Source organism: Cebus imitator, unplaced genomic scaffold (assembly GCF_001604975.1).
Source record: "Cebus imitator isolate Cc_AM_T3 unplaced genomic scaffold, Cebus_imitator-1.0 Scaffold588, whole genome shotgun sequence".
Lineage (NCBI taxonomy): Eukaryota > Metazoa > Chordata > Mammalia > Primates > Cebidae > Cebus > Cebus imitator.
The window spans coordinates 721338-731711 of NW_016107903.1; the positions used below are offsets into that span (position 1 = coordinate 721338).

Genomic DNA, 10374 nt, shown 5'->3' on the forward strand with positions numbered 1-10374 from the left:
AAAATAAAGAAAAACAATTATTTTTGAGATGGAGTCTCACTCTGTCACCCAGGCTGGAGTGCAATGGCATGACCTCGGCTCACTGCAACCTCCACCTCCCTGGTTCAAGTGATTCTCTTGCCTCAGCTTCCTGAGTAGCTGGGACTACAGGTGTGCACCACAATATCCAGCTAATTTTTGTATTTTTAGTAGAGATGGGGTTTTACCATGTTGGTCAAGCTAGTCTTGAACTCCAGACCTAAGGTGATCCTCCATCCTTGGCCTCCCAAAGTGCTGGGATTACAGGTATGAGCCACTGCACCCAGCCCAATAATTTTTTTTTAAAAAGAAACGGGATGATACTGATTACACCAGAGCAATGCTGGCAAAATTTCTTATAATTCTATACAGTACATGGCTTTAATGCCTTACATCTTTTTGTGTCAAGATAATAAAAGAATTATAAAGTTACTCACAAATTTTTCCCCTGTAAAAGGTACAGCCATCCTGAGTATTATACCTGGAGCTGATTCCACAGGAATGAGTCACTCGCTCAGAGTGAGTGCTTGTGAGGAAAATTCCATGTTGCTACAACAATACTACAGGCTGAAAAAAAGAGTACTTACCCCAGTTGCCAGTTCCTCACACTGCTGCTTCTTGGATGCTAAGTCCTGAGCAGCTATTTCCAAGTCATACTGCATAAGTTCATGTTTCCTGCACACAGCCCTACAGATGAAAAAATGTGCTGCCATTTAACTTTTTCTTTCTTTTAACATGTCAAACATTTTTTTCAGGGGTAGAGGAGAGCCATTCACAATGTCTTACTAGGGCAGAACGTGTGTGCCGACGATTTTCCAAGTTTAAAATGTAGCAGCCCAACATTAAAAATGGAATCTAGCAGAACCTAACCATGAAAACTTCATATATCCTTTTTTTTTTTTTTTTGAGACAAGGTCTCACTCTGTCACCTAGACTGCAGTGCAGTGGTGCAATCTCAGCTTACTATAACCTCTGCCTCCTGGGCTCAAGCAATCCTCCCATCTCAGACTTCTAAGCAGCTGGGACTAAGGCGTGTGCCACCACGCCCAGCTAATTTGTGCTTTGGAGAGCCTGGGTCTTGCCCATGTTGCTCAGGCTAGTCTCAAACTCATGTGTTCAAGCAATCCATCCACCTCAGTTTCCCAAAGTCCCAGGATTATATGTGTGTGAGCCATGGAGCCCAGCCTAGAAGAGTCTATTAGTTTTTATTATCATAAAAGTAATCCATGTTCACTGTAAAAAGAAAAGATTCCAATATAGCAATGCACAAAATAAAGAGACTGGGCACGGTGGCTCATGCCCGTAATCCCAGCACTTTGGGAGGCCGAGGTGGGTGGATCACCTGAGGTCAGGAGTTTGAGACCAGCCTGGCCAACATGGTGAAACCCATTTCTACTAAAAATATAAAAATTAGCTAGGTGTGGTGGTGCCTGCCTATAATTTCAGCTACTTGGGAGGCTGAGGCAGAAGAATCACTTGAACTCAGAAGGCAGAGGTTGCAGTGAGCCGAGATTGTGCCACCACACTCCAGCCTGGGTAACAGAGTGAGACTCAGTCCCCAAAAAATAAAAAATAATAAAAGAAAGTTCAAGAACACTCTCTTTCCTCCAATCCCACTATTCAGACATAATGTGTGTTATCAGATAGTATACAGCCTTCCAGAATTTAGCCAGACATTTGCAAATACCATATCCATGTACCCCAAATGGTTCCTACATCTTTTATCACATGGCTTTATGCCCTGGCCATCTTTCCACATCAATATACATTAATCCTTTTTATAATTTTTTTTTTGAGATGGAGTTTCACTCTTACTACCCAGGTTGGAGTGCAATGGCACAATCTTGGCTCACTGCAACCTCTGCCTCCCGGGTTCAAGCGATTCTCTTGCCTCAGCCTCCCGAGCAGCTTGGGATTACAGGCATGTGCCACCACGCTAGGCTAATTTTGTATTTTTAGTAGAGATGGGGATTTTCCATGTTGGTCAGGCTGGTCTCAAACTTCTGACCTCAGGTGATCTGCCTGCTTTGGCCTCCCAAAGTGCTGGGATTACAGGCATGAGCTACCACACCCAGCCAACTTTCTTTTGCTTGGTGACTTGAAAATACATTAGTGAAACTTCCTACTACTCAAAACCCTAGAAGGAAAACAAGCTAACAATGTGCAGATGATTTCACACCAGTTACCATACAGGTAATAGTGCTATTTTCCTAACAATTCTTATACTGCTTTTAAAAATGACAGGACAATGGTGATGCCTATAATCTCAGCACTTTAAAGGCTAACGCAGGCAGATCACCTGAGATTAGGAGTTTGAGACCAGCCTGGCCAACATTGTGAAACCCCGTCCCTACTAAAAATACAAAAATTAGCTGGGCGTGTTGGTGGGTGCCTGTAATCCCAGCTACTCGGGAGGCTGAGGCAGGAGAATCACTTGCACCTAGGAGGCGGAGGTTGCAGTGAGCTCAGATCACACCACTGCACTCCAGCCTGGGCGACACGGCCGAACTCCGTGTCTTCAAAAAACAAAAAGTAACAGGAAAACTGACCAAAAGCCACCGATTCTGGGAAACTAATTCATTTTTCTAAATTGATTAGAAAAAATACATTAACTTTTTCCTAATCAAATAGGACTATCTAAAAGAGAATTCCCTTTGTCTCTATAAAAGATACCATAAGAACAGATAACACAGTCCTTGTTACATAAGTTATACAACATACTAATAAGACACACAGACGTGGAAAAAAATTACAGAATAAAAATAGCAATATATAACCTAGTAACAGATACTGTTACACACACTCAATCTGTATTTTGCTTCCAATCTTCAAACTGGAAAAAGTGGAAACAACAACATACAGACAGACTTGATGCCTGGGACTGGCAGGTTTTATCAAAATGATGTTTCAAGGGCAGGACTCATCTTACATGTTTATACCTAGCACTCTGCAACACAGAGAAATACAGTAATACCTCATTCATTATCTGAGGGAATGCATTCATTTAAAAAACACTTTATTATCTGTACTTTACAGTGGCATAGGAGGAGAGTGGTGAACAACCCCCTGGCTGTGCCTGGAACTTTTATTAAACTTACCGCAATGCTTCTGCATAAAAAAGATACTCTTTTAACTGATCTGCATAATGTTCTTCATCTTCCAATATATCATCAATAGAAGATGCATACCTGTTAAAACACACACAGACACACACAGACACACATTGCATAAATAGAGTTAATTTTATTGGAACACAAAATATTAGGGTTCTAGAGAAGTGTTGTAATCCTAGCACTTTGGGAGGCCAAAATGGGAGGATCACCTGAGGTCAGGTGTTCAAGACCAGCCTGGTCAACATGATGAAACCCTGTCTCTACTAAAAACACAAAAATTAGCCAAGGGTGGTGGCAGGCACCTGTAATCCCAGCTACTTGGGAGGCTGAGGCAGGAGAATCTCTTGAATCCAGGCAGAGGAGGTTGCAGTGAGCCAAGATCATACCACTGCACTCCAGCCTAGGCGACACAGCAAGCCTCTGTCTCAAAACAGAAACAAAAACAAAAAAACCCAGTAATTCTAAGTGTGCCCCACAATTTGCTACCCATCACTGATGTTATAAATACAGACAGTGAGAATTAGCATTTAGAATCACTGATAGCAATGTGTTAATTACCATGATGATTTTATTGAATTTTACCAAATGTTTTGGTCAGCAATTACTTGGAAATAAAAAACAAACAAAAGATGGTCCGTTTTTAGGCAGCTTAAGAACTTGCAAGACTATAATATCTTTTGTTCAAAGACATAAATAAAAGAGCTACAAAATCTACAGAAAGAATAAGAGTTTGGTATAATTGGTATACATATGTTCTTGGTTGCAATTATTTATTTATAATGCCAAAAAACTACAGAAGAAAAGGTAGAGTAAATAAAGATTATAGAAAATTTTAGAAGCTTATTTTACACTAATTCTTTTTTTCTTTTTTGAGATGGAGTGTCGCACTTGTTGCCTAGGCTGATGGAGTGATCTCAGCTCACTGCAACCTCTGCCTTCTGGGTTCAAGCAATTCTCCTGCCTCAGCCTCCGGAGTAGCTGGGACTACAGGCATGCACCACCATGGCCGGCAAATTTTGTATTTTTAGTAGAGACAGGGTTTCTTCATGCTGGTCAGGCTGGTCTCAAACTCCCAACCTCAGGTGATCCATCTGCCTCTTCCTCCCAAAGTGCTGGGATTACAGGTGTGAGCCACCATGCCTGGCCTATACTAATTTTTAATAGCAACCTCTGTTTTGATTAGTACACCTCTTTGGTACTAAGCTTACTGGATAATGAAATGATCTGTACACCAAACCCCCATGTCACACAATTTACAAACCTGCACATGTACCTCCTGAACCTATGATAAAAGTTGGAAAAAATAAAATTAATTCAGTTGTTGGCTAGGTGTGGTGGCTCACACCACTAAGCCCAGGGCACTTTGGGAGGTTGAGATAGGAGAATCACTTGAAGCCAGAAGTTTGAGACCAGGCTGAGAAACACAGCAAGACCACGTCTCTGAAAAAAGAAAAAAAAAATTTAAATTCAATCTGGGAACACTGGATCATGCCTGTAATCCCAGTACTTTGGGAGGCCAAGGCAGGAGGACAGCTTGAGGCCAGGAGTCCAAGATTGACCTGGGCAACATAGCAACACTCTGTCTCTCCAAAAAATAAAAATAATTAGCTGGGCATGGTGGCAAGCACCTGTAGTCCAAGCTACTTGAAAGGCTGAAGAGGGAGGCTTGCTTGAGCCCAGGAGGCTGAAGCTGCAGTAAGCTGTGATTGTACCAATACACTCCAGCCTGGCCAACAGAGTGAGACCTAGTCTCTTAAAAAAAAAAAAAAATCAGTTGTTAGCTCTACAGTGTTTTTGGTTGATTGCTTATGGTTTTCTGTGTAAAAGATCTTGTCAACTGAGAATATACTTTTGCTTCTTTCTAGTATTTAGGCCTCTTAATTTTCTTGCCTAACTATACTGAGTAGGACCTCCAGTACAATGTTTACTAAAGCAGTGAGAGCAAACAACTTTGTCTTTTTCTTGACTTTAATAGAAAGCTTCAATATTTCACTATCAAGTACAATATTAACTATAAATTTTAGACTGAGAAAATTCCCTTTTATTCCTAGTTGATTAGACTTTTTACTGTAAATGGGTGTTAAAATTTGTTAAATGCTTTTTCTGTATGTATTGAAATGAACATACCTTCTAAGTTTTCATTCTGTTAAAATATGAATTAGACTGATTTTCAAATTTTAAACCAACTTTGCATTCCTGAGATAAATTTAAGTAAGATATGTACATATAGAACGTTATATAAATGGCAGCAAACTTGATAAAAACAGAAGAGCCCCTAACACTCCACTACAGGACTTCACCTCAGGCTTCACATTAAGTTCTCTAGGTACTTACACATCCATATGATGACCAGCACTTTGTAGTCCATCACCCATTTCTTTTTCTATGGCACTCCATTCACTAGGGAGTACAAGATAAAACCAAAAGCAACATGCATTAGAGATATGGAATAGTATTAAATGGACTCTTTTCGAAATTCTTGTCTAGCTAGCTTTAAAAGAATGTATAGTACCCATATTTGGGTTTATTTTCTATAACTCAAATATGCTGTTTTCCCCTTAGGTTTAACAACTAAATGTAGTGAAGGCTTCAAAAGTTGATAGTTGCTGCTAAGTATAAGGTAAATATCATACAAAACAGCTTCTGCTTATAGATAACATTCTCAGGAGGCTGATTTAAATCATTTGTAAAGCTTTTTAAAAATACGGATGCTAGCCCTACTCTTTACTTGCTCAGAAGCTGTGGGGGTAGAGGGAGACATGTACATTTTTAAAACACTCCATGTATGGCTCTGATGAACACACTTGATTATACGCCACTGTTCTGGTAGCTGACAGAAAAAAAATACAACTGTATAGAAACAATAGGTGCAGAGTAGTTTTAATAATAATATGCATATTACACAAGAAAGCTACAAGAGCCACAGATCGTTTTGTTGTCATTTCTGTGAAATGCATCACATTAAAAATCTTTTTATGTAAGTTAAATATGCTTATTAAAATAAACTGAGAAAACAAATCTATAATCCCAAATGCCAAAGGATAACATAATTTGATACACCTCCTTCTAGTCTTTTTATTTCTGTAATTTAAAGTGGCGGAGATAATATGGTATATGCAAGTTTATATCATGCTGTTTTTAATAGTATTTACACATACTATTAAAATAATTTGTTCTAAACATCATTTTAAATGGCAACTCACCATCTTTTTAACCATTTTCTTGGCTATAAAGGTTGTTTACAATTTTTCTGCTATTTAAAGAATGTATAATAAACATCTTCAATTCCAACGTATCATAAAAAATAAAATAGTATTATAATCTTAGTATAGATAAAAACTATATATCTTTTCCCTAAAAAGTTAAAAAAACAACCACACACACAACATTTTGTATACAATTTCAGAGACTTCAGACAATCTAAAATCCATCATCACCTCTTAGATCTAGAACTTGAACTAAAACACCAGCAGGGCCCCTCCTGCTCTAGTATTTTATAGCTCCATGAAAGAAAAAAAAGGAAAAGACTCCAGGGACGCCTGAGAGTCAAGATTTTGGACAGGAATGAAAAATATTATTAATTACAACAAAAAGAAAGGTTCAGAGCTAAATTTAGTCACCCAATCTGGTGTTCATCGAGGATAAAGTCTCCAGCCCCAAATAGGACTGTGGAAATAGGTTCTCTTTGTTTATATTTCTGTATGAGACTTCGTTTAAACATAAGAGTTCCATGCTAAAAAAAGGTTTGGAAATCAATGTCTTCATCTCTCCCCACAATTGAATAGACAGTCACGCCCAGAAACCTGATTTACTCAGTCAGGCAGCTCGTCAGAGACAGAGCTGAGCCTAGAATCAACCTCCAGCAGAGTCCTCTATCTACTAGTCCCAACTTAAGACACTTAACTTTTTTTGTTCTCTTAGTCAAAAGAGCTTTTCACCCCACTTACCATGCAAATAGCTAAAAAACTAAAAGTATAGAATCATTAAACACATCTTTGTGTCTTTGAGCTTTGAGTTATGTAACAAGTTGGTATGCCTTTGCACATGGCTTTTTGAAAGAAATTTGTTTGTATATTTTCCTGGAATCTCTTGAAAGGAAATGTAACACTGAATCTGGGAGAGACAGTTACTTTTGGTTGCTTCTATAAGGATTCACAACCTATGAATTAAGATGAATATTTTAAAATGTTCAATTTAACAGAACACAACATTTTAGGCTATTAGCTCCTGACTGCTTTCATCAGCTTTAAATGCATAGTTATTGGTACTTAAAACTCTTTCCCCCTTTTCTCTAAGTCTTCTGTAGAGGGAACCCCACCTATGTATTTAGTCCATTTCTGCACAGGTGTATCTGAAAGTTCCTGTCTGAGCACGAAACTAGTTCTATAAGCCCCTATGGGGAAGAGACCTTTTTTAGGCTTATCCTAAATTGGGTCAGGTGCTGTAACAGGGGAAGGAGGCTGAAAAAGGCCTAGAGATATAAGAGCACAAAATAAACTCCCCTCTTAAATGAACAAACAAACAAAACAAACATGCATTAGCAGCACCATGAACATACTACAAAATCTTCCCTGTTTCTTTTCTGTGAGACTAATTGCTGCTCATTTCTCACTTACATAATATTTGTCTCTTCTACTCATAGCTCAGTCTTTTTTCTTAGTCCATTCTCTCACTCCAACCTCCAATTTAACAAGCCATAATTTTACAAAAATTACTTGAGGAATATATTGAAAAAATGTCAATTAAGAAACAAAGCTGATAAAAACCAGCTTTGTATTTCTTCCCCTCTCAAACTGCAAAACAAAGAACAAATTAAGTTTTTTTTCCAATTATGTGACCCGCACACTTTTGAATTTTTTCATTATCCTTATAGGTCAGCAACACTGAAAAGATAAAAACCATCTCCCACAAACAGGTGCTGCTAGGCAATCCTTTCCACTGTCCTAAGTGATGCCGTCATCAGTGCTTCTCAAGCTGGGATGTTTTCATCATGGATATTAGAAGCCATATGATAGATACGGCACACTCTTTCTGAAGAATAAATTTTACTTAAACATTAGAGGGGAAAAATAAACTTTTAAAAATAAATATTAAAGTATCTGTGGACATTATATAAAATACAATATAGATTTTGCATGTATTGACAAAACTCAAGCCTTCAGAGAGTTCCCACACTGGGTACAGCTGCCAATGCCCTGTGAATTGGTGAAGGGAGGGAAAGGAGGTTTTGTAGTAGGACAAATTTAAGTATTATCAGCGCCCCTCCTCCCAACCCTCTAAAAGAGAATTCTCTGCACTGTTTGAGACAGATTGCCCAATGTCATTCCCCTCAATCCTCACAACCACACAATTATGCAAACTTGTTCTCAAAAAGACACCTACTTCATGGAGCCTTCTACAACTCACCTCTCCTCGCTTTAAGACAGCTCTGCGCCTTCCCTGTCTTCTCCCTCTTCCATGCTCCTATCCCTCCCCTGTCCACTATCCCACCTCAGTCCCAGCCTCCCCCTAAAAAAGTCCTATTCCCCTTCAAAAATAACCACAGTTCATCTTTCCCCTCAGGGACTTTTTTCTTTTTTTTAATGATTTCAACTTTTATTTTAGACTCAGGGAGTACATGTACCTGTGCAGGTTTGTTACATGCATACACTGAGTAGTGCTGAGATTTTGGATACAAATGAGCCCATCACCCCATAGTGAGCACAGTACCCAATAGTTTCTCAATGCTTGTCCCCTCCCTCTCTCCCTGCTCTAGTAGTTCCCAGTGTCTACTGTTGCCATCTTCACATCCATGAGTAGGGACTTTCTTAAAAGGCTAATCAATAACTTGTCTTTCCTTCCTTAATCTTTTCCTCTTATTCCTAGGATCACTAGGACATAACATTATAACACTGAAATTGCTTTCCAAATTCACACCAAAGATGTACTTACCCGTTTTCCCCTTTCTCATCTAAACTCAATTTCCTTCTCTTTTTTTTTTTTTTTAATTGACTTGGAGTCTCACTCTGTCACCCAGGCTGGAGTGCAACAGCACAATCTCGGCTCACTGCAACCTCCGTCTCCTAGGTTCAAGTGATTCTCCTGCCTCAGCCTCCCAAGTAGCTAGAATTACAGGCACATGCTACCACACCTGGCTAATTTTTGTATTTTTAGTAGAGACGAGGTTTCACCATGTTGGCCAGGCTGGTGTTGCACTCCTGACCTCAAGTGGTCTGCCCGCCTCAGCCTCCCAAAGTGCTGGGATTATGGGTGTGAGCCACCGTGCCCAGCCTAAACTCAGTTTCTCTAAAGTATAACTCCAAGCCTTATTGAAATGTTCCCTTCACTTGCTTGACTTTGCATACTCCAGGTTCCTCATCAATTTCTTGCCTGATCCCCGAATGCAGGTATTCCCTAAGATGTGGCCCTTGGGTCTCTTGTAGGCTTGCTCTAACCCTCTAATATTATCACCTAACCCTACTTTTTAAAAAATCACTCTGTAATGACACACCTTGTATATAAAACTCACATTCTTACTAGCTTCTTAAATTCCTAATCCAAATTTCTAATTGTGTAATAGAAATCTTTAGTTAGAATGCAATTTATCTACAACCAAACCCTTTAACTCGAACCTCAAACCCACCATTCCACCTACATTTTCTATCACAATCCTCCTAGGCACTCAATTGCCCTCAAACTAAATCTTGGTAACCTTAGCACCTGCTATGGTAACAGGTGCTCAGTTACTGTGTGCTGAATGACTGAAAAAATCCATTGGTAAGTCTGTCATTTAGGCCTCCCTATTCTTCACTGGCAGCTGCTCTAGTTTAGGTCTTGATTAAATGACCTCAATCACCTCTGGTCTCTCTGGCTCAGTTTTCATGAAATGTTTTTATTTATTTAACTATTTTTGTTTTTATTTTTTTGAGAGACAGAGTGTTGCTCTGCCATGTGGGATGGAGTACAGTGGCGTGATCACAGCTTGCTATAACCTCGAAGACCTGGGCTCAAGTGATCCTCCTACCTTAGCCTCCCAAGCAGCTAGGACTACAGGAATGTACCACCATGCCTGACTAATTTTTAAATTATTTTTGTAGAGATGGGGTCTTGCTATGTTGCCACAGCTTGTCTTGAACTCCTGGCCTCAAGAGATCCTCCTGCCTTGGCCTCCCGAAGTGCTGGGATTACAGGCATGAGCCACCACACCCAGCCTCATGAAATGTTTTAAATGCAAAGTGGTTTTCTAATAATATATTAAGCTAGC

The 10374-nt window shown here is 39.4% G+C and overlaps 1 protein-coding gene across 1 annotated transcript in view; it reads right to left on the reverse strand.

Annotated features, from left to right (window-relative positions):
* The window catches only part of SNX4 (sorting nexin 4), a 64020-nt gene that overhangs the window by 9339 nt on the left and 44307 nt on the right, over positions 1-10374 (reverse strand). Inside the window, exons 9-11 of the mRNA XM_017516440.2 lie at positions 5466-5531; positions 3117-3206; positions 606-705 (exon numbers count right to left, since the gene is read on the reverse strand). Of these exons, the coding sequence (XP_017371929.1) occupies positions 606-705; positions 3117-3206; positions 5466-5531 (256 nt within the window). The remainder of the gene's footprint in view (positions 1-605; positions 706-3116; positions 3207-5465; positions 5532-10374) is intronic.